Here is a 26302-nt window from a genome sequence, read left to right as displayed (position 1 = left end):
ACTATGGAAGTACATCCTTCCACCTCTGCCCATAGCTGGCAGAGGCCCCAGGAGGGCCATGCAGGCAGAAGACTCACCAGAAAAAATATGATTTATTATTATGAAAAAACAAACAAAACACAACTCTCACTGCCTGGGCAGGAAGTCCAAGGGGTGCACAGTCCATGCCATGACGTGGTTCCTGTCTGGATGCTGCCTGCATGGATGGTTATGGTGGGGAGCCTGGAGTGAGGGTTTCATCCTGGTGCTGTGACCAACCCAGAGATGTGGGGTCCTGCAGTGCCAGCAATTGCTAGGAGGGAGGTCTCAGGCAGGCTCTGGCTGCTGAGGCAGTATGGAGGCTGTTCTTGAGGGCCTTCAGCAGCATGCAAAGCTGTTTGGGTGCTGTGGTGCCAGTTGGGAATGGTCTCCTGCAAGACGGAGGCTTCTCAGGTACACTCCGGGCTGCTTGGGTACTGTGGGAGCTGCTTTGGGGGCTCTCCAGTGGTGGAGGGGGGGTGCAGATTCCAGTGTCCTTGAGCACAGTTCTTGGGTCTCCAGCTGTGTGGGCAGCAGGAGGGGGTCTCCAGCAGTGCAAAGGTTGTCTCATCCAATCTCCAGCAGCATGACACACAGATCAGGCTGGGCCTGTGGGTTCTCCAGCAGTTACAATTAAGCTTAAACTTAATAAACTTCTAATGTTCTAAAAGTAACTCCCCAACAGTGAGGTGTGGATCAGGCAGGCTCCAGGGGTCTCCGGCAGTACTGAAGGCAGCTTGGGCGGGCTCTGGGAGACACCCCATCTTCGGACTGAGGGACGCAGGTCTCAGGGCACTCAGGCACTGGTGGCGGCGGTGGCAGCGGCGGTGGCAGCGGCGGCGGCATCGCGGCGCTGGGCGGCCCGCAGCAGGCTCTGCCGCAGCACCGGGTACTGCCGGTGGCAGCCATCGAGGCCGAGCCGCAGGGCTTGCGCCCAGTCCTCGGGCGGGCCGCCCCGGCCGCCGCCCAGCACGGCCGACACCTGGTTGAGGGCGGGCAGCAGGGCCAGCGTGAGGCGGGCGGCGGCGCGGCGCTCCTCGGGCTCGGCGGGCTGCAGCATCCATGAGGCGGCGGGCGCGGGCGGCCGGCACAGCGCGCAGCCCACGGCCAGGTCGTACATCTCCACGCCCGCGTCCGCCAGCGCCAGGGCGGCGGCGCTGACGGCGGCGGCCAGCGCCGAGCCCCCGTCCTGCAGCAGCAGCGCGCTGACGGCCAGGCGGGCCCGCGGGTAGCGGCCCAGCCGCACCGCCGGCTCCAGCGCCTCCCGCAGCGCCGCCGCCGCCTCCCGCTCCGCCTCCCGCTCCGCCGCCGCGCCCGGCCGGCCCCGCGCCCCGCGCCCCGCGAAGGGCGCCCGGCGGAACTCGCAGAGCAGCCGGCCCGGGCCGGGCTCGGCCGCCTCCCGCGGGCCCCAGGCGGCGCAGAGCACCTTGGTGCCGCTGCCCAGCTCCACGTAGGCCGAGCCCTGCGCCTGGCTCAGCAGCCCGGCCCGCGCGAACAGCGGCCGCAGGGCGCAGGGGTCCCGCGGCGCCGCTCCCGCGCCTTCCTCGTCCTCCTCATCCTCGGCCGCGGTCGCTGCCCACAGCGCCGGCGGCTGCGACTCCTCCGGGCCGCGCAGGCGGCGGTGATCCAGCGGCATGTTCGGAGGGACACCGTGAGAGGGCGGGGATGGGGCGGGCCCAAGCGGGAGGCGGCCACAAGCTGTGACTGGCAGGGGGATCCCACCCCATCCCATCCCATCCCGTCCCGCCAGCCCAGCAGAGCCGGAGCGCAGAGGGCGCCGAAAGGAGCCTTTATTGACCGGAAAACCGCGCACGGGGCAGACAGGGAAACAAAGGGGCCGGGGTTCCCCCCTCAGTCAGTTCTTCAGCTCCCCCAGCCGGAGCCTGGCAAAGTCCGTGGCCAGTTTCAAGGCTTCCTGCAGGCAGCCCACGTTCTTGCCTGTTGCCTGTGCAGAGATGTCCTTTCCACCACCTTTGCCGTCCATCAAGCCAGACACTTCCTGCACCCACTGGCTGGCCTTCAGGCCCTTATTTGCGGTCTCCTGGGCAGGAAAAGAAACCCAGCGGTCAGCAATGAGGGAAGAACAGCAATCTCCCCACCCCGTGCCTACCACGCTGTTAAGTCCTGACTCTTCCCCTTCCCTGTTTGCAGAGCACAACCCCTCTTCCTTCACTTCTGCAGCCTGACAATAAGCCCAAGCATGCGGGCTGTGGCTCTTGCCAAACTCCAATCAGTTCTGGCTGTGTAACGTTAGATAGTTCCTGCCTGGAGGCAGCAGCTCCTCCACGGCAGCTCAAGAAGAGGCAGCCATGCAGCCTCAGCAGTACCTGGGGTACTTGACACAGGCAGGTGATCCTGCCAGCTTCGTTATCCACAGCAAAGAGCATAGCAGCAGTCTGGGGGGAGTTAGTCTTGAAGAGCTTCAGAGATTCATTCAGGGCCTGGAAGAGAACAAAATCATTGTGTGACTGCCTCCCTGCGCTTGCCCCCAGCCCAGCTCCAGCCCCAACAGCACCCATGAAGACCTCAGGAATTGCACTAAACCAGCCAGCAGTACTGTGCAATGCTCCTCCTCCCAAACATGAGCCATCTTCACATTCCTGGCAGTGTAGAAGCCTTGGCAGGGGACATAAACCCTGCCTGTGTACCCCAAGGCAGGAAGGAGAAAATGCTTTTATTTCCCCACCACGAGGTATCCAGGAACTGGCAGAATCAGCCCCAGAATGAACCTTTGCCTGAGTGTACCGGCTGGAGGAGAAAAAGCTCCTCCCAGCAGAAGGGAACAGCAGTTCCAAAGGGAATCAGGACTCAAACGCAGCATGAAGAGGCTGCAAGTGGTATCAGACACAGCAGGCAGGGAAGAACCAGGGAGACTGCCATACATTCCATTATTCCCAAGGAGACCATCATCCCTCACTTGCACAGACAGCACAATGCAGCACAGAGCCCCACAAGTGGGGCCTCTGGCAAGCATAGCAGTGCTGCTCTGGATGGATTGGGAACATGCAGCTCCCTGGGCTGCCAGCACTGCCATCCCATGGGATGCACCCTTCTGCCAGGGAAAACACTGCAACAGCATGCACTGGGAGCAGAAGCGTGGGCATCGTGATGCTGCTGGCCACAGAGAGTGAGCAGGATCAGCTCCAAGACTGCTGGAGAGGAAATTTTAACAGGGTGTTAAGCCCAGAGCGGTCTAAGCCCAGGCACAACCAGCCCCCACTGCCTGGCACTGTGACACAGCGCACACAACAGAGCGTTCATTCCAAAAGGAATTATTTGGAAAAAAACTTGTGTGTGGAGGAATGAGGGAGCAGATTCAGCCCTGGCCAGGGAAGAACTTGAACCCAGCTGAGCAGACATAGCTAGGGGCAGCTCTCTGCCTGGCCCTGTCCACACACTCAGCCCAGGACACCACTCCCAGAGCTGATCTGCAGGGGCCACAAGCATCGTGACTTTCATGGCTCGGCAGAGCTGCTGTTCTCAGTCCTTTAAGTGCATTTCAGCATCATGACTGCTGCAGGATGAGTCTTACCTGGGACACAATGGGATTTCTGCTGGGCTCCCTATACACCACCAGGTCTGGAAGCTCAGCAAGTGGTCAAGAACCCACCAGCTCTGCAAGCCCATGTGGTAGTCCAGGAGGTGGGACACAAGAGAATATCCCAGTGGTCCCTCCCCCTTCTCATGGACAGCAGGTGGCAAGAGGGACAGCTCTGTAGCACTGAACCGCCTCCCCAAGTGACGAGAGACCACCCAGCTGCTCCTCAGGCAGAAGGAAGGTTGTTGAGGAGAGATCAGCCTTTCCCATCCATACCTTTGCTGAGGCTCCATTTTCCATTTCCATGATGACCCACGGCTGGTTAGGGTGACTCTCGATAACTTGCTTGGTCTTCTCCAGCACCTGAGGACAACAGTGGTCAGCCACTAGACCACCCACACTGTATGGACACAAGAACCACCTGGGTAGAGCAGGGACAGAAGCCCCCAAGATGCCCAAACACACCCACAGCCCAGCCTGGAGCAGCCTTGCACTGTGAAGCAAGGAGGAATATATTCTGACAGGCAGGTATGTGGCCTGCAAAGACTGCATGTTGTGCATGATTCCTCTTCCAGAAAACTCCAGTGGGATCCAGGAGGAAGGCTGCACCCAGGGGCACTGTTAGGGCAGGAAAATGCTGCCATGTTTCAACCCAGGGAACAGGTATGGAGCTAATTCTGTTTCAGGAGGCAGCAGAAGCTGGAGGGCTGAACAGGGTCAGGGGCATTCCCACACATCAATTCTCTTCCATCCTGGACACTAACAGAGCTCCCAGGGGAGCACCCCACAGCTCTCCCACACTGTCCTTTATTCCAGCCCAGGGCTCACTCTTTTCTGGATGTCAGCTTTGCTTGCTCGGTCCAAGTCATCCATGACTTTCTTCAGTGCTTTAACAGCCTCTCTCAGTTCATCTTTCTGCCACTGTGGGATAACAGCAGTGGCCAGTATCTGCAAAATGAGAAGCAGGTGGAGAAGGTTAAAGGTGCCAGCGACCATGGCAGGAGATGCAGCACCTCATGAGCTTTGCCTCAAGTGGCAGAGCCCCATAAGCTCTACTCCTCTCCCAGTGCCAATGACCCCAGGCAGCAGGTGCTGGCTGCAGCACCCATGGGATGCAGGGCTGTTGGAAAGGAGCAAGAAGGTGAACTCAGGCCTCATTAATACAACCCAGTGCTGGCAATCAAGGTCCCATTCACTCTGGGGAGGCAGAGCACTACTCACCTCACCGAGATCCGTGATCTCCTTCTGTACATCCTTGTTGGGAGCTGTCTGGACCTTCACCTTGGCCTCCAGGGCTGACAGCAGTTTCCTGAGGCTGTCGACTTTCCTAAGGGCCTAGGAGAATACAATCTGAGTTAAATCAAGCAGGAGGATTGAGCAGGCAAGGCTCTTGGTCACCCCACAGTATGAAGAGGTGAGGAATGCTGGAATGCCCCAGGATGGAGCTTAGTAACTCTTGGGAAGCCACAGGGCCAAAGCAGCCAGCACCTGACCAGAACCAGGGTGTGATGCTGGCACATGGGCCTTAGGTCTCTTTTCTTTGCCAAGATTGCCAAGATCCCCCCCAAAAGAGAAGTCATCCCGCCCATGAAACCCCTTGTTCCCACTTCAGGGAGTGCCAGCCCACATCCAAAGTCACTGCCTCCTGCAGCAGATGACTGGGTTTGCAGACTTCACCACTCTCCTGCTGGCCTTGCCAGCTGCCAAGAGCTCTCTATCTGCAGCCATTCTGAAAAGCAACCTGAGCTGACCCTGGAGCCATCCCACACACCCACACAGGTTTCTCTGCCACAACACCTACATCTGAGGCTTCCCCCTCTCTTCCTTCCTTTGACTGTAGTACAGCCAGGGCTTCCAGCACAGCCTTTGCCAACAGCAGCACCCTTTTCCATGAGTCCCTCAGAGGATATTGTGCAAATTTGAACAAAAGGAACTTGAGCACAGGGTTAATAGGTGGAATCTCACAGAGGATCTCTCCTGCCTATGCTTACCTTCCGAGCTTCAGCCCCGGTGACTGCAACTATCCTCCGAATGCCTTTAGCAATTGCTTCTTCTGAAACAATCACAAAAGGGCCAGCATGGCTGGAGTTCTGCAAGTGCCTTTGGAAAGAACCCAGACAGACCCACAAGAGGGAGTTAGAAATCCACCTCTCCTTTCAGCAAGAATCAGCACAGAAATAAGACAACCATCCTGCCAGAGAAATGCAGCAGTGTGGGGACAGGCAAAAAAACCCACTAGTGCAAATGAGTGAGGAAAGGGTGGCAAGGGCTGTGCTCCCAGCACTGCCAGAGACCCTGAGTGAGGGCAGGGGCAATACAGACAGTTTCCTGCCTGCAAAAGGTAATTCTGAAGACTGATTAGCTCAGGACTGGGAATGCAAAGGCACATCATCACCACCACCTCCAGCTCTGCCCTGGCTCTGCCCGCTGTATGCTCATGGCACTCCAAGGAGCTCAGGCTACACAGGAACTCCTTTTCAGCCACCCTACCACCTTCCCTGACTTCTCCAGGTACTCACGTCCCTCCGCAGAACTCAATAGAGGTGATGGAGCCCCCAGGGCCAGAGGGGTCAGCCAGCAGCTCCTCCACGGGAATGCCAATGGAAACCACACGGACAGGATCAGGGTAGGTCTCATCAAAAACTGCCCGAAGTCCTTGGATAGCTTTGGCTGCTGCAAGAGGGCAGTCCTTGGCATACACAGTCTGCAGAGGACAGCAAAGGGAGGAGGGTAAGAGCCAGTCCTGTCAGCTGTGACTGACAGCCCACATTCCCAGGAAATTTCTTCCTCTGATAAATCCTAGAAGTGAAATCTTGTGCCTCACCTGAGCTGGGGTTTGTTGAGCTGCAAGAATCACAAAGTTATTGGCAGATGTCTCATTTTCAAAACTCCCAATACCACCTGCTCAGACTCCCTGTGTGCTACTGCACATGCAAATGGTTCCAAGCACAGATTCCAGGGTCATCCAGGGTCTGCTCTGACACTTGGCACCAGACAGAGCAACTCTCCTGCCATTGAGGACACACCACTGGGTGTCTGGGTGCACAGCATAAATCCAGCCAGGCCTGCAAAACACTCTGCCAAACTTCCTGGCTCTTGTAGCTGGTGTGACACTACTGCAGGCATGGGAACACACCAGCCCTAGAGAGGGCTTGAAACCAATGAACAGAACAATCCATATGGGGTTTTCCCACTCAAAACCCTCTCAACTGATGGCAATCTGTGCACAATACTGCACCAGCAGCTCAGAATCCTCCTGCATGCCAAACTCCCAGCATCCCAGATCATCCAAAACCTGGACTCAATGTATACAACGTGTCAGCCATACCCACCTTTGATTCCTCAATCATCTGGTTGGCAATCCCTTCAACTGTCTTGATTTCCTGGGTGGACAGGGCTCCCTTGGCCGTGAAGTCAAAGCGCAGCCTGTCCGGTGCCACCAGGGAGCCCCTCTGGTCAGCCTCCCCCAGCACGGAGCGCAGGGCGAAGTTGAGGATGTGGGTGGCTGTGTGGTTGCTCATGACCGGCCTCCGCCTGGCCTGAGGGAGGAAGCCACTGTAAGATGGGGTCCCACACCCCAGAGCCACGACCACCTCCAGCAGCTGAAGGGGAGGTTAATGCCCTGCTCCAACAGAATCCCAAACTAGCCCAGGAAACAACTGATCACACTTGCTGCCTTGGAGCTTCAGCTACAGGAGCACGTGTTCTCCACTAAATCTGTGCATGGCTATTTCCTGGCAGTCCCCTTGTGTGGAGTGAGGCCAAGGACAGACTAGGACACAAATACTAATCTCTGTTCCTCAGCAGGGAAAAGCACTCCAAGATGGAAGCCTTCCCTCTTCATCTAAAGGTGCTGCCTCTATAGGGAAGGGAAATGCATCAGGCTGACTGTGCTCAATCCAGCACTCACTCAGCAAGCTGAGCCCACAGGAGCAATGTCTGGAGTGGGGCAGGCAGCCCAGGCTCTCTGCTGTTGTCCCCGTGCACCACACATGTTCTCCTTGCAAGTCATGACCCAAAATGTGTGATCAGCAAACCCAGCAAGTGTGGCTCTAAGCCAGCTGGGCCTTAGCTGCCTCGTGGTAGGAGAAAGCCAGGTGCCAAGCAGGAGAGACTTGGAGTCAGCCAGACACAGCTTGATCATGTGCTGCAGGGAGAGCAGGACCCAAACATAAGGCCCCCAAAGTGGAACCAATGAAAAGAAACAAGACAAAATCCAGAGAAAACAGACAAAGCCCACGTGTTATACCATGTCTTACCTCATCAATAGTCAGGTGGACCTGATCTCCTACTTTCAAATTCCCATACAGAGTTCCTATGTGGAGCACGTAACCTCCTCGGACCTGCACATTCTTCACAGTGAATTCTGTTTTCTGTACCAAGAAGAAAATGCCCCGTGTGAGCAGGGTGAGAGGCCACGGGGAGACATCATCCAGCCAGAGGTCTGAGCTGCAACTGGAAAGGTCCCAGCTGAGAGCCAGAGTGGTATGTGTGCTGGAGAAAGCTGAGTGTCCCCAGGCACAGCACACAGCAAAGTGGAGAAGTGAATGAAGGTGGGGCACAGTTATGGGGCACAGAAAGAGCTCCCCATCACAGCTCGAGAGCACTGCCCTCAGGCTTGGCAATCCCAGCACCACCACCACAAGCATCCACATTCTGGTGACAGCAGCACAGAGTTGAATTCCTCAAGAAGCAAGGGAACAAAACTCCAGCCCATCCATGCCATGCTGCACCCCCAGAAAGGAACCCTGTGCAATGCCTGACACCTAACATGGATGGAAAGTTGCTGGAGCTTGTTTGGCCCCTTCTCCCCCTCTGCCCAGGCCCCGGGTCAGACAGAGTCTAGCAAAAGGCTCTCAGGCCCACTCACATCCTCCCTGCTGTCGTCATCCTTGACCATGTAGCCCTGGTCATAGATCTGCCCACCCTGCTCGGCGTAGAAGCAGGTCCGGTCCAGCACTATCCCACATTCCTGGCCAGTGGATACCTCCTCCACAAACTTCTTCTCCCTGCGGATGGCCTTCACCGTGGCCACAAGGCTCCCGAAATCTGTCACCGGGATGACAGGCAGTGTCAGTAAAACAGGAAAACCTTACAGACACCACATGGGAGCAGAATGTCATAGCAACACCTCCCAGTTATTGCAGGAGCTCATGGCAGCTACCATATTTGCAGGGGATAAGGAGAGAGGAGTAAGGCAACAGTTAGCTAGGAATTTAATTTTGTGCCCTCCAAGGCAGGGACTGTCATTGCCTTCCACACCTGTGCAGCAAAAGTCAGCACAAACATGGCTATGAGCCTGCAGCCTCCTGAATTTCTATCAAATCAAAAAACAAGCAGGAACAGCCAGAGCAAGCAAGCCAAAGACACTCCAACACGCCAAGCAGAACTGCAGTCTCTCTCCTGCAGCACTGGCAAAGGAGCAGCAGAGAAATACCAACATAGCAGTGTGAAGACACAAAGCTGCAGGGAACAGGAATTCCCTTAACATGGCAACAGCAGTACAGTAGCCCCTGAACAGTCTGCCCTCTTTCTCTGCTCGATTAGTAACAAGCAGGCTATTCACCTGCACAGCCTTCCACTCCCAACTCCATGTCCCAGGAAAGGGGAGCCCAGAGGTACATGCCAGGGAAGGATTAGTAGCAGAACATGATTGTGAGAAGGTTTTCTCATACCATAGGTACCACTCGGATCTGAAGCATAGTTGTATTTTGGTGAGTCATCTGTCACCTCCAGCCCTCGGGCTCTCAGCTCTTCAATGGCATAGATGTCCAGCATGAGGAGAACCTCCCCTCCAGCACCCTTGCCCTGGGATTTGAGCTGCCAATGAGCAAGATTTGAGAAATGAGCTGTCAAATGCCAAGGTTTAAGAAACACAATGCATGCCAGCCTAGCTGCACATCTCACTCACTCCCTCAGCACTCCCTGACTGAGGGCTCTGTCCCGGGAAGCTGTGTGCCAGCATCTGGAGTGCGCCCATTTTTCTGGCTTCAGAGCAGCCAGTTCCAGCATGCAGACCAAGTGGGCCTGAGCCCAGTAAGGACAAGCAAGTACCCAGCTGGTCAACACCACTCCCTACTGCTGCAGCAAACATGATGGGAGAGGCACCCAAGGTGCAGGCCTGCCTAGATACTGATCCTTGGACAGGGAGTAACTTCCCTAACCAGAACAGGATGGCAGAGGTGCTCCCAGCACTCCGCTATCTCTGTCTGAAGGCTGAGCTCAAGGTTCCAGGCTTTGCTAGCGAGCAAAACCAACCCCAGCTGTACAGAAAAGACATGTCCCACAGCAACTGCAGTTGTCCTGGTTTTTCCCATGGGACAAACCATGGGGCAATAGGGGGTGTGAGCAGACTCGGTGAGAAAGGAGCAACTTACGACTGCAAACTGCAAGGAAGGGAATTCTCCCTGCGCACTCATAAACCAGCTTCCCCTGGAGCTGTTACCTACCTGAGCATTTTTACGCTCTTCTTCAAAGCCCTCCATGTCTACAATAAGGCCCTTCTCCTCTGCAATCAGCCCAGTGAGATCCGCAGGGAAACCGTAGGTGTCATACAGCAACCAGGCAGTGTCACCTGCAGAGAAAGTGCAAAGCAGTCACCTCTCATGTTCCATGAGACACTGCTCCCTTCCCTCCTCTCCCACTGGCTCTGAGCTACAGCAGGACAGTGAACAGGCCTGGAGAATGTGAACATTCAAAAGGTTCTTCCCTGCCAGTACAGAAATCTGTATCTGGGCAGCTTAGAAACCTGAGCAAGTGAACACAGGCCAGAGGAGAGACAGGTGGTTCAGCTCTAAGAGATGTCTTCTGACTCCGACTTTGTCCCCCGACCACCTTCCACACCTCTAATTTCCCTGCCCAGCTGAGCCCTGATGCAATCTTAGATAATAAATGCCTTTTGCTGCATCCAGACAGAAGTCACAGCCTTACCAGGAATGATTTTACTGTCCCCAAGGCTCTGGATCTTCCTGTCCAGGATGCGACGGCCTCTGCTCAGTGTTTTCAGGAACTGATCCTCTTCTTCATTGATAATGTCCTTTACCATATCTGGGTCCTTCTTCAGCTCAGGAAAGGCATCTCCCTGCAGACCCAAGAGGATGAGCCCTTCAGCACGGAGATCTGCACACCTCAGCAGATACAGTGAAGTAGGAGAACTTACCAGTGACTGCACCACCACATCAACCAGAGTAGCAAAGAAACCCTTGGGGGCATTGAGCTTCTCATGGGAGTAGCGCACGGCCCGTCGGAGAATCCGCCTCAGCACATACCTAGGGAATAGCAGAGCCCCCCATGCAAACATTACACATCTGAGTTGTTCTCAGGGGCTCCATCAGTACCACCTACCAGCAGCTCCTCCCAGGACCAAGAGCACAGGGTTTTCTCCCCACGTTTTCCCTCAAGCGGCTGCTCACAGCAGCAGTAAGGCACAGGTGAGGTGCCAGTCCCCAGCTCCATGACCAACATTCACTGTGTGCTTACTGAGTCCAGTGGCACCTGCAGCACAGCCTCCCCCAAAATTCCTTGCTTTTTCAATAGCAGCACTGCTCCAAGCAGGGCTTTGTGCCTGTCTGCCCACACTGATCCTATCCAGGGGCTGGCACAGCAGCAATGGTGCTCACAAGAACCTTCAGACCTGTGCATCATGGTCTTTTGGGTGAACCTTACTACAGGGATTCAAATGTCAAATACCCCAAGCAAACACTCTGCTACCCACTGGGATCTAAGAGATCCCAGAGACAGAGGAGATCCCAGAGCCCTGATGGAAGCCATGCTGAACAGGATGTGAGTCGTGACAATGCAGCAGCTCCTTCTTACCCTCTGCCAGTGTTGTCAGGCCTGCCCCCATCCGAGAGGGCCAGGGTGATGGTCCGTGCATGGTCGGCCAGCACACGGTAGGCCATGTCTATTCCATCAGCATCCTCGGCCCCAACCTGCCCCAGGTACGGCCTGGCACCGGTGCCCTGTGCAGAGGAGAAGGCAGTGGGCAGAGGGGACAATTACTGACAGTGGCACCATGGCAGAATTACAGGGAAGGGCCTCAGAAGCCAAGCCCACCCCACCACCCACAGCCACAGAGAACATTCCTCTTGGAAAGAGGAGACTCAGTGAACCCAAGGGAGGCATAGAGCTGTGGGCTCTGCATGGTGCCACGGCCCACATTTCAATGGCCAAAAGCTCTCCAGACCAGAGGGAAGAAAATCCAATTTATCCCATCATTAAGAGCCCAAGAGAGAAGGAGAAGGAAAGAGTACAGGGAAATCATCTGTTTCACACATTGGCTCAAGGACTCCAACCTGGCATAACCTGCCCAACCAAGAAACCTTTCAAATTCTGTCACACAGGAGATGGTCCCAGCTTTCCTCTTTTAGGACGTTTTTATCCATACCCTAGGGAAAGATACTGCTGTAACCAGGCAGTGCTTGCACATGGTGCAAACCTCCCCCCACGGGCACAGTCCCTCCAGCTGGGCTCCCAGCACATGGCTGGAAGGCAGACAAGGACACAGGGGCTGTGTCACCAGTGGACTTAGCACTGAAGAAAGGCAGCTCTCCAATTCCAACTCTGGAGCTCGGCACCTCATTCCTTAGAGGAAGCAGGAGCTTGGGCTCTTCTCTCTGCTTTTTATCCAGCGTGATGTACAGCCAGGAAGCTCTGCCTCCTCCATGGAGGCTTGGCCTTGCACACAGAACTCCCAGCATGGGTAACGTGGTCCCCACCCGAGACAATGCAGCAGCAGCACACAGGTTCTGCAAGTGGCTGTTGTGGTTTATATGGCAAAGGCCTCCTGTCTAAGGGAATTTTCTAAAGATCAGCATGTTCCAGGTGTGAGACTGGAGGACAAATTGATTCTGGGTATCTCTCTACCATATGGCAAAACAATAGCACTTGGCCATGAGGGACTGCAGAGCATTTCCCGCTGGGAGAGGACCAAGGAGTGTCCATCAGGACAGTTCACAGAAGCTGGGTAAGCTGCACCACTCACTGTCCTGTTTTCCCCTGGAAACATGTCCCAGGGCAGCAATTACTGTGCCAGCCTGGGTTCCTACCCTCAGCAAAGTGCAAACGTGTGGGGCTCACAGAAGCTGGGAAAGCAGAGACCACCCCATCCAACCAGCCCCATGCATCTCCCCAGGGATTCAGGGAATGGATGCAGCTGGGTAAGGCTCCAGTTCATACCTTTTGGATGGCTTCAAAGTAAGGAAGGAAAAGGTCAGTGTCATAGTTGGACATCTTGTTCTGCAGCACAGAGACCAGCCTCTCCAGGCCCATCCCAGTATCAATACTTTTCTTAGGAAGGGGTTTCAGTGTCCCATCAGCTTCCCTGCCAAAGAAAGGTGAGGTGTTATGGATGGAGGCTCTGCAAGGGGAACCCCATCTCTCCCTCAATCTCCATGAGATTTAGTTCCATCAGATTTGTGACACAGGCCCATACACAAGCCACACAAAGGACAACTTTGATAAAATACAGTTAACAAGACCCTCAGCAACAACTTAGACCCAGAGCAGACAACTTACTCCATACTGAACTCCTGGCAGATAAACAGAGAAAATACTCTCAGTTTGTCCCAAAAGCAGCATGACCAACCCCTTCTGTACTGGTGGATAAGGGGACAGATCAGCACAAAGTGCTTGGCTGCTGGGAATGGCGAGTAAGCCACAGGCAGTTACAAGAGAGTGCAGCCCAAGCAGCCTCCCAAACTGAGCTGGAGCAACCTGGCTCACCTGGAAGCTGGAAGCAGGTCTGGCTCACCTATTGAACTGTATGAACACCAGGTTCCAGATCTCCAGGACGTTGGGGTCATCCTGATTGACCAGGTGTGAAGCATCTCTGTCTCCGATGCGGTCATAGTGGATCTCACTGCAAGGGCCACAGGGGCCGGTGTCTCCCATTTCCCAGAAATTATCCTTCATATTGCCAGGCAGAATCCTGCCTTCAGCCAGCCTGTAGGAACAAATTTATTGAACAACAGAGACTCACTAAAAGAATTCCCCAACCTAAAGGCTATGCCAGAGAACCCACAGCTCCCTAATTCTCTAGATGTGGTGATGAATTCTTAGAGTCTTGAGACAGACCAACCAAGAGCCTAACACTCAAGGGCATGGAGTGATAGGAAAAGGGCTTTAAACTAACAGAGGGCAGATGCTTATTATATATTATGAATAAATTCTTCCCTGTCAGTGTGGTGAGGCACTGGAACAGGCTGCCCAGAGAAACTGTGTCTGCCCCATCTCTGGAAGTATTCAAGGCCAGGTTAGAAAGGGCTTGCAACAAGATGAGCTGTAAGGTCCCTTCCAACCCAAACCATTCCACAGTTCTATGACTCCATGATCTTCTCAAGTGCTGTCAGTGGCAGCACACTGGGCAGAACATCCCATCCATCTGACCAAGCAGGATTCTTAAGCTTACACAAGAGATCTGGAAACCAGAGCTTGCAGTATCTTCTACCTAGTATCACTACTTCCCTTTGGTTTGGAAGCTCCACCACCCCGCAAATGTTATTTGTGACACGTCAATTTTGTTAAAGTCTCCTGTTATATGTGTTCTGCCACATAACACAGGCCATCATAGAGTCATAGAAACATTTAGGTTGGAAAAGACCTTTCAGATCATCAAGTCCAACCATTACTCCAATACTGCCAAACTCACCACTAAACCATGCCACAAAGTGCCACTGCTACACAGCTTTAAAATCCCTCCAGGAATGGTGACTCCACCACTGCTCTGAGCAGCCTGTTCTGTTCTGCTTCTGTGAAGATTTTTTTCCTAATATCCAACCCAAATAAATTACTACCGCTAATCAAAACATGCACCTTCCTCAGTGAAAGGCCTTACCCCAAATCCAACCAGATCTGCTTGCACTCCAGGTCTGGTTGCAGTCCTGCAGCCTCATTTCCACCAAAGTAAGTGACGTAGAGTCTCTCAGCAGGGATGCCAAACTCCTTGGTGAGAAGTTCCAGTGCCAGTTTACAAGCAAGTTCCTGCACAAGGAAACATAAGGTCAGCAAGTGAATGCAAAGACAGCTCCTTTTCAACATCCAAAACTGGCTACTGTAGGTATCAGCAGCCAAAAACTTTCTGACTTTTGACATAAGAAAGAGGTAAATTAATACATGCAGTGAAGAGGGCACAAGAAACATCTCACATGACTGTCTTGATGCAGCCAAGTTAACTCCTAGCATGTTCACTGCCTCCAAAAAGCCTTTTTATTCTGACTTTGAATACTACATTAGCAAGAGGCTTGGGAAAGGAAATCATTATTGTATGATCGCTCCTGTTTGAAGGTCAGTCATAGCTGCATAGCATATTTAAGTCCCCACATCTCCAGGACAGCCACTAAAACCTCTACCTGAAGACTCCAAACTAGCAGAGTTAATTTAATCAGCTTTGTAACCTTAAGTAATTAATCTCAAATCATTCTGCAGGGTTGGGGCAGCTTCCAAGCTCATTTATTCCAAAGCAGCTCAATGCACCTTTGTGCCAACATATTCTCTTTCCTCTTGGCAACCACTCTGCTGAGTTTACAGAAATGGATAAATCTGCACAAGAGATTCAGAGCTGCACCCGGACTGTCTTACCTTGAAATAATCCCCAAAGGACCAGGATCCCAACATCTCAAAGAAGGTGTGGTGGTACACATCTTTCCCCACGTCATCCAGGTCGTTGTGCTTGCCCCCTGCTCGGATGCACTTCTGAGTGTTGGTGGCTCTGCTCAGTTTAGCAAGCGGGTGTGAGGGGTCGATGGTATTGAGAAAGATGGGTTTGAACTGAGAGGAGAGAAAAAAGGGCAATTGGGAAACGGACTCAGAACCTGCTTTCAAATGTTGCAAGCAACAGCAAGGCAGTAAGTGTCATCTATGTCATGATATCACTAGTATAGGCATACCCAAAGCACCTTTCAGAAACAAATCTGCTGCTGCTGTCCATGCCTAGAACTCAGCACTCACACACAGACAAGTGTTCCTAGAGCCCACCAAAGCCCAGGACTTCCAAAGGGACTGAAAGCTGTCAGATTCCCAGCTGCCAAAAAATAAAAATTGGCTGCTGATCTGCAGCAGAGCCCTTGCAGCAGACCAGTCTCATCTGCTCTTCAAAGACACCATTAGTCATTTCTGCCAGGATTGCTGTGGTACCAGGGGTCAAGGAAGGGAGACTGGCAGAGCTCCCACCACAGGAACCTCTTCCAGTGCTCTTGCCCATTTTGTGAGAGCACAGAGGACTCCAGTGCACACACCAACCACCTCTCTGTGACCAGAAGGAAGATGGAGAAAACAATAATTTTCCCAACAGCTCTGCAAACAGTGTCACAGGTTCCAACAGGATATGCTCCTAGGACCGCACTGCCAGGGTGGGAATCCTACCTGATTCATACCAGCATTGGCAAAGAGCAGTGTGGGGTCATCCAGGGGGATCGTAGAAGATGAGTGCACATAGGTGTGCTTGTTTTCCTTGAAGAAGTCAATGAACCGTTGCCGGATCTGGCTGGCAGTGAGCGAGGTCTCCATCTGGAAGCTGGAAGTTGCCACTGTCCAAAGCAAGCGGCAGGAAAGCAGCAAAACCTCGGTCTGAACAAACAACAACAAATAGCGCTCTGATGTGCTGTCAGTTCAAGGTGAACATCAGGATCACTGTCTCCAACTCCTGAAAGGGTCTCCCCACATTGTTAAATACTCACTGACACCTCAGTTCAACCATCGGTCTGCCCCAAATAGTGGTGGCCAGCCCAACCCAAAATTTCCTCTCCCCCAACCTCCCTGATTTCAGGGGCTCTACATCAAGTTACTTTTTCTTTGAAAACACATGATTTTAAAATAACAAATTCACATGGATTCAGTGGAGTGTGCTGGCCTTGTTGGTGACAAAGGAACTGCCAAGTCATCAAAGCATTCAAGGTGATTAAATGTAGAGAGTGAGGAGACATCATTATGGCCTTCCAGTATTTAAGGGGGCTTATAAAAACAAGGGAGAGCAACTTTTTACATAGGCAAATAATGATATGACAAGGCAGAACAGTTTTAAACTGGAAATGGAGAGATTTAGGTTAGATATTAGGAATTTTTCCCCGTGAGGCTGGGGAGGCCCTGGCACAGGCTGCCAAGACAAGCTGTGGCTTCCCCATCCCTGGAAGTGTTCAAGGCCAGGCTGGATGGTGCTTGGAGCAGCATGGTCTAGTGGAAGGTGTCCTATGGCAAGGGTGTTAGAACCAGATGGGCTTTAAGGTCTCTTCCAATCTGAACCATTTTATAATTCAATGACTAAATCATAGAACAGCCAAGTTTGGAAATGACCCCAAATATCCCCTTGTCCACCCACCCTGCTCAAAGCAGAGCCAGCTCCAGGGATACCTGGAAGCCTTCCTTGAGGGGACCCACATCCCCTTCCTTGAGGAGACGAACATCAGAGGCAGGTTGACAGCCTGGAGGGCAGCACCGCCTGTGTCCTACGGGTACACAGGGCTGTCCCTGACAGCGGAGCGCAATGCGCATCCACGGAGGGGGGCGAGATCCCAGCAGCCTGCTGCGGCACGGAGAGACAGGAATTCCCCGAAGGAGCAAGGCCTGGGAGTATTCACAGCACAGAATCAATGAGGTTGGAAAAGTCCTCTGAGATCATCGAGTCCAACCTCGATGCTGGAGGAGGGAAGGACCCGAAGTGGGAAGAACCAGGCATAGCGGCGACCCCAGGGCCTATCAGAGCCTCTGCCCAGACACACCCGCTCTCCACTGCCCGAGAAGGGGTGAGGGCACAGCGGTGCCCGGCAGCGCCGCCGGCCGCCCGGCATCCCCCCGCGGGCCCGCATGGGGCCCGACCAGCGCACCGCCACCGCCACCCTCCCACCCCGCCTTCTCCGTGCCCCTCTCCCCTGTGGCCGCGGGTCCCAGCCGGGCCATGGCAGCCAAACCCAGCGGCCAGACCCTCCCAGGCCCCTCGGGCCGTACCTGCGCGGCCGCCGCCGCCGCCCCTCGCTCCGCTGCTCCGGCCGCGCCGCAGCGCCCGCTCCGCCCCGCCCCGCCCCTCCGCCGGCCGCCACCTCCCATTGGTTGCGGGGGCTGTCGCTCTTCTGTCAGCCCCGCCTCTCCCCGGGGAGCCCCGCCCCCGGCTGATGCAATGGCGGGACACGGCGGGCACGTGACCCGGGCGGGCTGAGGCCTCCCTGGGCGCCGCCATTTTAGCGGTGCCCGCCCTGCAGGCGCAGGGATGTTGCCCCAAAAATTGGATTCGTTCCCCTGGTGTGCAACGAGCCGATAATGACACACTCGAGTGAGACATAGTTTATTTCAGAACTCCACAGCCTGGCTGCTTAGTGGTATTCCACAAATTCAGCACACCCCACAGGACTTTCCATGCTGTTATGTCACAGCAGTTCAGAGTTAGTAACTTCCCAAGCACAGCCCTTCTGTTAGAATTGATGGGTACTTTCCATACAAATCATGTAACCCCAGCTAACTTCTACTCATGCTCAGGGGAAAGGTCTTCACCAGGGCAGGGTCTTTTTGATCTGTAGGTGTGATTTTAGTGTTATACTGAAGATCGTTTAGCTCTAAGATACATGGACCAGGAGTATTTTGCCAAGTTAGCAATGTCATCCCTGAATCTTGTTAGTTCCAAAGTGTCCTTGAGTGAGGGATGCTGGCTGCTGCCTCTTCCAGTGATTAGGTCTCCTTTCCTGCTGATTAGGCTTGAAAGTATACAAAGGTCTTACATCAAAGAACAGCCTGACTTAAGATAATACTGACTGACACATTGCCCATTTTGCAACAGTGATGCTGCCTGCTCCCACGGAGGGAGCAGGGAGCTGTGGGGCTCAGGCAGGAAGGGCTGCGGCAGAGCCGGAGCTGGCTGGGGGGTTCTGGGCTCTGGGTGCTGGAGTGGTGAACAAAGCCCTGCTGGGGGATGTAATGGCTACAGGGCCTTTGCAGGAGTCTGCAAAGGGATCACGGTCAAGGCTATGAGATGCAGGAGGGGTCACTGCATAGCTCCGGTCATGGAGCTCGCGGAGAGGGACTTGTGGACCCAGGCCAAGGGGTACAGCATGTACGCAGGGGAGGCGCCACTCTGACAAACAAAAAATCACTCTGAGCACAGTCAAGCATTGAAACAGGGCCTGGGAAGTCTGCAGGGTCCCTGGAGGGTTTTGAGGTCAGGTTCAAACCCTGGGCAAGCTGCTCCGAAGTCATTGCTGACCCTGCTCCTCCTGACAGGACTTGGAGTAGAGTCCTCTCAGTTCCTCTCTAACCTGGATGGTTCACAGGTGCCTCTGTAGCACTGGGATCTCATAGCCTGGTCTCATCTCCTTCCCTGATGCACCCTTTCTGGCCCTGGGATGTGATTCCAGAGCCATGAGCGTGCCTGTGCTGCTGTCCTTGGCCAACATCAGTCAGCCCTTTCCGAAGGTCACTCCCTTGCTTGGCACTGGCCTGTGGCCATTCCTGGTCCTGCTGCCCTCTTTGCTTGTTTCTGTTGTTTCCTTCCCGAGGAGCCTGGAAGGAAAAGAGGAAACTCCAGTCTTATGGGTTCCTAATGGGAGCTCTGCTCTGGATGCTGCTGGCAGAGTAGGCAAGTCTGTGCAGTGCAATTGTTTGTGCAGGTGATTACACCTGCAAGAACGTCAAGCAGGTCCGACTCCAACACCATCCAAATCCACGCCCAGCACACTTACCTCTCATGGGGGCCATAGTCTGTCCACCACCATGGAAGGAAACATCACTGCTTCCTCCCCATCATGCTCTGTGTCACCTAAAAGCTCATCTTCTGAACATGGTCACCCTTCACCATCTCCCAAGTGTTTCTTTGGTGATTGCCAAACGTGGAACCACTCAGCTACTTGGGGAATAGAGACTTCTCTCCCCCCTGCCAGACTGAGCAACAGGTATGTCCCACTGGGCACATCCAGATGGGATGGACCCACCCCCACTACTTCCCTCTTCTTTCTTCCTTCCCTGTTGCCCCAGTTCTTCTGTTTCAGCTGAGGCTTTTTACATGGCAGCTCTTTGCTTCTTTTAACACTTCTGCATCCTAAAATTCCATGGCCCCAGGCTGGCCTGAGTTGCAGGAGCTTTGGCTTTACAGGCACTTCTTGGGTTTATAAGCATCCAGCATTGTCCTCCAGCAAGGAGGAAGGTGATGGATGTGAGCTTGAAGCCCCAGCAGTGGGGGGTCGAGGCTACAAGGGAGTGGGGGGTCCTTTTCTGCTGGCTCCTGGATGCTCTGGGGGGAAGTGTTGGCAGGAGTGGAACTTGCAGCATACAAGTGGCACTCCCTGTGATTCCCAGGCTGGGCTTTGGATTAGCATCCCCTAATTCAACCATCCCAAACTCACCCCCCAAACTGGGAGATTGCCGGCCACAGCCAGATTTGAACCTGTTCTCCTTTTCTTGGTAGTGCTCTTCCAAGCCTGTGGAAGAGGTGGACCCTTCTGCTGTTACAGAGACTCTGGGAGCTGGAGCTTTAGAGGCGCACTGTGGTGGGAATCTGAGCAATGCAGATGACACGCAGCCCCATGTGCCAAATGTCAAGGAGCCCTTGGTCCTCTTGGGACCCTGGCTCTCTTTGGGGCAGGCGAGGGGCCAGGTGCTGGCACAGTCCCCATCCCCGTGGGTGCCCAGAGCCACACCCTGGGCTGTGCCTGGCTCCTCTTCACGCCAAGCAGGCGGTAATCCTGCCATGTGTCACCGCCCGGCGCGGAGGCTGCGGACATGGCTGCGCTGGCTCGGAGCGTCCTGGTGACAGGGTCCAACCGTGGCATCGGACTGGAGCTTGTGCGGCAGCTCGCTGCTAGCCCCTGGCCCCCCCAGCACATCTTTGCCACCTGCCGCGACCCCAAGGGTCCAAGAGGGAAGGTCAGTGCGGGCACAGGGAATGGGATGGTGCTGAGCCAGGTGGGCAGTGGGGATCTGCAGTCCCCGCAGCCCTGCTGGCTTTGCTGCCCTGGCTGGGTAGCCCAGCAGTGGGGGCAGGAGTGCTTCGGGGGTCTCATAACTTCCCCAGCCCCCTGGATAAGGCAGCACCCAATGTAGGCGGGTGGGATGTGGCTGGAGAGGCAGACATGTCTTCAGCACTTGCTCCTGGTTGTGCCAATGGCCAGCCAACCCCTTTTCTATGCTGGGATCACTCAGGATGGGGGGCAGTTCCTAAGCCCAGCAGCATCATTCTCCTGCCAGCTGTGAGGTTGCTGCCCTACTCCATCTGCTGGGAAGAGCCCTGTGCACTTTCCCCAAAGAAAGCAAAGCCACCCTGGCTCGGTGACCTGGGAGCAGGAGTGGGACACCTGGCCACCAGGTGCTGGTGGTTTCTAACCTCCTCCCTTGCTCCATCACTTTATTTCCAGGCCCTGCAAGAATTAGCTGCCCAGCACGCCAGCATCAAACTGGTCCAGCTAGGTATGGAGCAACCTTTCTCCTAGCACCTAACATTGCTTCCAACTCTCTGCTGACTTCGCAGGTGGGACCAAGGGCAGCTTTTCCAGGAAGCTCTAGCCCTGCCAGGTGGGGAGGGATCCATGGGGAGGGATCCATGCACACCTGAGCAAGCCTTTCCCCCCAAATTAAGCTGTGCTCTGGCTGGAGCAGTCAAACTGGCTTCAGAGGAGGTAGAGGTGGGTCCGGACACCTCAGCTGAGCATGTTTCATAGGAAAGGCATGACATCTCTTCCCAAAGATGCCAAATATAGTTCCCAGGTTTTGGGCTGGGACGCATGGGTTCACAAAGTGAAGCAAGGCAGAGCACAGTAACCTCCTGAATGGTTCCTAAGTAGGAGGGTTGGTTTGGGATCTGCTTGGAGGTGGCCATGGTCAGCATTTCTTTCAGGTAAAAAAGGGAGAGAGAAAAAAAATAGCTAAAAATAACACACATGAGAAATCTGACCAGCCTGGTATCCCAAGCTGATACTCTGACCCAGAGGCACGGGATGTCCACAGCCTGGACTGGGGAGATGTCCTCTTGTCCATTCCCTGCTTCCGTGGAGGTGGGCCAAACTCAGTGACCCTTTTCAGCCGCATTTGGAAGAAGCACAAGGCAGCAAATGGACCTAGAGAGCATAGGACCTTGGGGGAAAAAAGGGAGAACAGCCAGGCTGGCATTTGGAGTTAGCAACACTGGGGTATTTACAGGAAAGAAGCTTCCAGAGTGCTGGACAGGGACAGGGTCTCGCTGGGGAGGAGAGTGTTGGGTGAAGAGTGGGGAGATAAGGAGCACCAGGCTGATGGTATGTCTCAAGGAGGCAGAGGTTTCCTGTGTTCCCCTGTGTCTGAGAGAGTGGGGGCTGCTCACAGCTGCTTTTGTTAATGAAGAGTTAAAAGAACATCCAAATCCAAAAGAAATGTTTTGGGAAAGTGCCTGCATCAGAATTGCCATGGCTCTAATAAGTGAGGTGGGAAGCAGCCAGAGCTTCTAAATACTTTTATTTCATTGGAGCCAATAATAAGAAAACTGAATCAAGGCTATGCCATATCAGTACCTACCTACCTATTTATTTGTTTAAAAACACCTGAAAAGTTCAAGTAACTTCAGTTCAAATTCAGATTTTTTAACATTTCTTAGAAAATAAGACATTCTTGAATTCAGGCTTTAGTACAAAGAGGCAGCAATCTCTCTTTTGCTATTAAGTAGATTATTAAAGTAAAACACCTTCTCTGTAATAAAAAGTAAATGAGCTGTGAGTCCCAACTGGCAGTACCTGATGGGAAGAGCATGGCCAACATAAAAGGGACATCTCAAGGGTCTCGCCACTACATTAACAATCTTTACTAAAAACATACACTCCAAGCCCCAGACTATCAATAAAGTCCCAAAGTAAGCTTAAAAGTTCTGAAATATCAACAGCAAGAAGGCATTTTTTAAAAAGAGAAGCTGCTTCAAGCGCTCTTGCTCTATTTTAGGGAAGGGTTGTCTTCAAACAAGTAACAGGCATGGATTTTTCAGAAAGGAAAGCTTAAAAAAACCCTCAAAAATATGTCAGATCTGTCACTTCTTTTCGTTCTCTTTCTTTCCCATCCTTATTTCTTCCAGGGAGACAAGAGTTTGTTATTTCAGCAAATTTAGGGGCTAAGAACTAAAAATGTGCTGGTCCCACATGCCTTGGAGCAATGACTTAGCTAATCCAAAAAGAGCAGTTAATCATTCACCAGGTGACCAAAAGATCAGTCACATGTGGTGGAGTGACAGAACCTTGAACTTCATCCCGTCATTATCCAAAGAGAAGTAACTCCAAAGTACTCTGTAATTTGTCCTGCAGCTGGACATGCAAGATCTTCTCGAATCCCAAGGCTCCTTCCCTTCACAGCAGCCCCACAGCAGATTATCCCATGGTATTCCCCTCAAATATTTTCAGGACAGCTCTACAAAGGTCTGTGCTGCACAGCGCAAGGTAGCAACAAGTCCAATGCCACTCACATACTTGCTTACCACCATAAAGACATCAGGCTAGTTAAAAATGCCAGGACAAAGGATTCTTCTGCTGCCCATCAGTGTACAGAGTATTCCAAGAAATAAATCTTCAGCCTTGGAAACCTTTGCTAAGTCACTCTTGCCTAAGCATAAGAACAGAAACTCAGCTCAGGGGCCAAAGTGTTGCAGAAAAGGAATCTAGCCCTGCAGTCCCCCACTCCCAGCAGGCTCATCACATTGGCATCTGCAAAAAACAGGCAGAGAAATGTGCATGGGAACAAGGGCACACTCCAACCTGTCCATACACGTGAATATTCATGGTTTTAAGGGCTCTGTGGTATACCTGAGGTATTGAAAGGCAATATATAAAGTTTAATGTTGACCTAAACAGCCCATTTCACATCCTGAATGTATTTAGATGACCCTTTTAAACAAACTATGGCCACTTCAGTTGGTGAGCATCCAATAGAGGATGTAAATCCTAACAAGCAACCCTGACAGCTGGATACAAACTTAAAAAAATACCACTTTTATTGCCTAAGTCAGAAAAATCCTGCAGCTAAAGCATGGCAGAATTTCAAAAGCTATACCAATATTTAAGCGAAGAGGAAGGCACTGGGGATGCTTATCCCTGTTAGCCCAATTTCAGTTGTGTCTTGTTGCTTGAGAGGGGTTGTCCCCACAACTTGGACAGTAGGGATGGGGAAGTTCAGACTCAGAGCCTGCAACCAAATGCTGCAGGTTACATCCCAAATCTGTGATTACTTGTACTCACGTCAGCTCATCTGTCAGCTCCAAAACCTTGTGGGTAACAGCATGAAGAAAATAAATTTAAACAGAAGAAAAAGGGACAAATTTTTGCATACAAATGACTGCAAAACTATGGGAAGTTGTGCTTTAAGCACAAAGTGTTTAAAGAGGCAAAGATAACTTGAAATTTTCAGTCAGAACAGTATAAACCAGAAAGGATCTTTGTGTAATCTAATAAAATGAATGTCCCTCCTCTATGTTAACAGCCCCTGTAGCTGCTGTGCAGTACAGGAGGACTTGACAGAGTTTGATTTTTTTCCCCAAAGACAGTATCTGTCCTTAAAATGTGCCCATCTGTGTTGGTTCCCTGTGGAAATAAACCTGAGACTCTCAATGTGCAAGGACCAAGCATCCCTTGTACAATCATAAATTTCTTGAATACAGAAAGCAAATACAGACCAGTTTTTCCTACCAGGAGCCCCCACACGACCCAAAATGAGTTGAATTAAGGTTTAATTTGGCTGAGGCTGCAAAACCAAGAGGTGAGGACAAACTGCTGCTCATTCCAATGTGCTTAATCTGCTAAACCTGCTGCATCCTTTCTGGATAAGAAATGCTGATTCCAGCCACAGGACAATTTCCAATGGGTGCTGTGTGACCCATCAGAGCTATCCTCCACTTCGCTTTTTCTCTGGCAGACACAGTGAATTTGCCCAGCATCCAAGGGGCCATGCAAGCTGTGGGGTCTCATCTGAAGGACCAGGGCTTGAACCTGCTCATCAACAATGCAGGCATCAGCTCCCACGCCACACTGCACTCCCTGGACTCGCAGGAGATGCTCGACATGTTTGCCACCAATGTGGTTGGGCCACTCCAGGTTGTCAAGGTATTTCTGGACCTTTTGGGTTTCTCCTGCTTGGGAAGATGTTCCCCAGTGGGAATAGTGTCACCTCCATGGATCTCCCATGCCCACCCAGAGGAGCTCAGCAGTTTAGCCCAGCCCAGCATCCCCTGTGCTTTGTCTTCCCCACCTGCAGCTCCTGCCTGCACCAGGCTCGCTTCTTCCCCAGGGAGGGGAAAGGCCCCTCCTTGGCGCATCTTCCCCATCCCCTGAGCTTCTGCCAGGAGTGTCTGTCTAGCTGCTTGTCCACAGTCTGTGACAGAGTCCTCCAGGATGGTCCTCAAGTAGGGGGTCTGTCAGATGTTAATGGAGTGTTGGTGTCTTTGCATCAGGAATTTCTGCCACTCCTGGAGCAGGCAGCGAAGGGCGTGGGGAAGGAGGGTCTGAGCTGCAGCAGGGCCGCTGTCATCAACATCTCCAGCAAACTGGGCTCCATCGGGCTGTGCCTCGGGCTGCCAGAGGCCCCCATGTACCCGTACCGGGCCAGCAAGGTGAGGTGCCAGGGGAGGTGTTGAGGATGCTGTGCCAGGCATGGTGCCCATGGAGGGGAGGGAGCCCATGGGACACCCCCTGCCCCAGCCACCCACCCCTGCCTGGTTCTCCCAGGCAGAAGCACAGAGACCAGGACAGCAGCAGCCGGGACCGAGCCCTTCTGGCAGATCATACTGATGGTTTGTCCCAGGACCAAGTCCCATTTCCCACCTCCACAGCCATTTTGTGGCTGGGAAATGTCCCCTCTCCTGCCCACCCACTCCCCGGGTTGTGCTGGCAGGGCTGTGCCTCTTCCAGGCTGCCCAGAACATGGTGACGAGGTGCTTGGCTGTGGAGCTTCAGGACAAGGGGATCTTGTGTGTGGCCATCCATCCTGGCTGGGTGAAGACTGACATGGGCACAGAGAAGGTACTGGGCTATGCAGAGGAGGGTCGGCAGGACCCCCACTGTATCCCCATGTCTTGGGGAGGGCAGGGGCACTTGGGGGATGTTGTGTGATGCTGTGGGCTGCCAGGACCATCTCCTGAGGCAGAGCAGGCAGGGAGCAGGCAGCAAGCTGCAACATTCTGAGTACATGGGATAGCCAGCCCTGTCTCCCCAACCCAGCCTGGAGAACAGAGGTGTGGCAGTAAGGGAAAATATCCCCGTGAGCACCATGGGTGCTGCTCCTGGGCATGCACCTCCCCAAGGGCTGCTCTCTGTGACAGCCCATTGTCTTTTTCTGCAGGCACCGCTGACAGTGGAGCACAGCGTGAGGGGCATCCTGACCGTGCTGGCCAGCCTCTCACAGGACACCTCTGGAGCCTTCCTCGACTGGGAAGGGAACAGCGTGCCCTGGTGATGGACAGATGGACGGCGCCTCTTGCCCATGCTGCAGCCTCTGCTCGTTGGCTCACCACTCTGCATGGTCACCCCACTCACCCTCAGCCCTTCCCACACTGCTGAAGAGAGGGAATTGGCTTGGGAAATAGCCTCTCTCTCCTCCCCTACCCCACATGTGCCCCCGTGGTCCCCCTGTGCCCCCCATCTCTGTAAACTCTGGCAGCTGATGCCTCTCTGCTCCATCTCCACACCCAGTCTCAAACCTCCCATCCAAGCCTGGGGCAGGATCCCTGTGCTCTGCCCGAGTGCTGTGTGTCCCTCTGTCCCACCTGTGACCAGCCATCCCCCAGCTGAGGGGAGAGGGCAGCTGATCTCTGTGATCCCCAGCCCCTCGGGC

At 53.6% G+C, this 26302-nt stretch overlaps 3 protein-coding genes across 4 annotated transcripts; 1 reads left to right on the top strand and 2 right to left on the bottom strand.

Annotated features, from left to right (window-relative positions):
• Positions 1-73: 73 nt before the first annotated feature.
• EXOSC6 (exosome component 6) lies at positions 74-1700 on the bottom strand. Its single transcript, XM_069026660.1, has one exon. It carries the CDS (start codon positions 1652-1654, stop codon positions 815-817), a length of 840 nt encoding a protein of 279 aa, XP_068882761.1. The 5' UTR covers positions 1655-1700; the 3' UTR covers positions 74-814.
• Positions 1701-1785: 85 nt separating this feature from the next.
• AARS1 (alanyl-tRNA synthetase 1) lies at positions 1786-17557 on the bottom strand. Of its 2 annotated transcripts, XM_069026768.1 has the most exons (22): positions 17495-17525; positions 16901-17113; positions 15917-16120; positions 15134-15322; positions 14391-14536; positions 13308-13499; positions 12734-12878; positions 11372-11517; positions 10716-10824; positions 10487-10637; positions 10006-10130; positions 9232-9376; positions 8427-8605; positions 7816-7929; positions 6889-7095; positions 6076-6260; positions 5548-5656; positions 4778-4891; positions 4385-4504; positions 3833-3919; positions 2346-2459; positions 1786-2059 (listed from the first exon to the last, which is right to left on the bottom strand). In XM_069026768.1, exons 2-22 carry the CDS (start codon positions 17039-17041, stop codon positions 1874-1876), a joined length of 3108 nt encoding a protein of 1035 aa, XP_068882869.1. In that variant the 5' UTR covers positions 17042-17113; positions 17495-17525; the 3' UTR covers positions 1786-1873. The 2 variants fall into 2 exon arrangements, with proteins under 2 accessions (XP_068882869.1, XP_068882870.1); XM_069026769.1 differs by lacking the exon at positions 16901-17113 and having other exon boundaries at positions 17495-17557.
• A 2679-nt stretch (positions 17558-20236) lies between these two features.
• Positions 20237-26060, top strand: LOC138116874 (C-signal-like). Its single transcript, XM_069026671.1, has 6 exons — positions 20237-20395; positions 20884-20935; positions 24389-24576; positions 24924-25082; positions 25381-25491; positions 25811-26060. Exons 1-6 carry the CDS (start codon positions 20252-20254, stop codon positions 25922-25924), a joined length of 768 nt encoding a protein of 255 aa, XP_068882772.1. The 5' UTR covers positions 20237-20251; the 3' UTR covers positions 25925-26060.
• Positions 26061-26302: the final 242 nt, after the last annotated feature.

Source organism: Aphelocoma coerulescens, chromosome 11 (assembly GCF_041296385.1).
Source record: "Aphelocoma coerulescens isolate FSJ_1873_10779 chromosome 11, UR_Acoe_1.0, whole genome shotgun sequence".
NCBI classification, from domain to species: Eukaryota; Metazoa; Chordata; class Aves; order Passeriformes; family Corvidae; genus Aphelocoma; species Aphelocoma coerulescens.
Note: the sequence above shows the minus strand (reverse complement) of the source record. Positions and strands in the feature narration are given on the sequence as shown.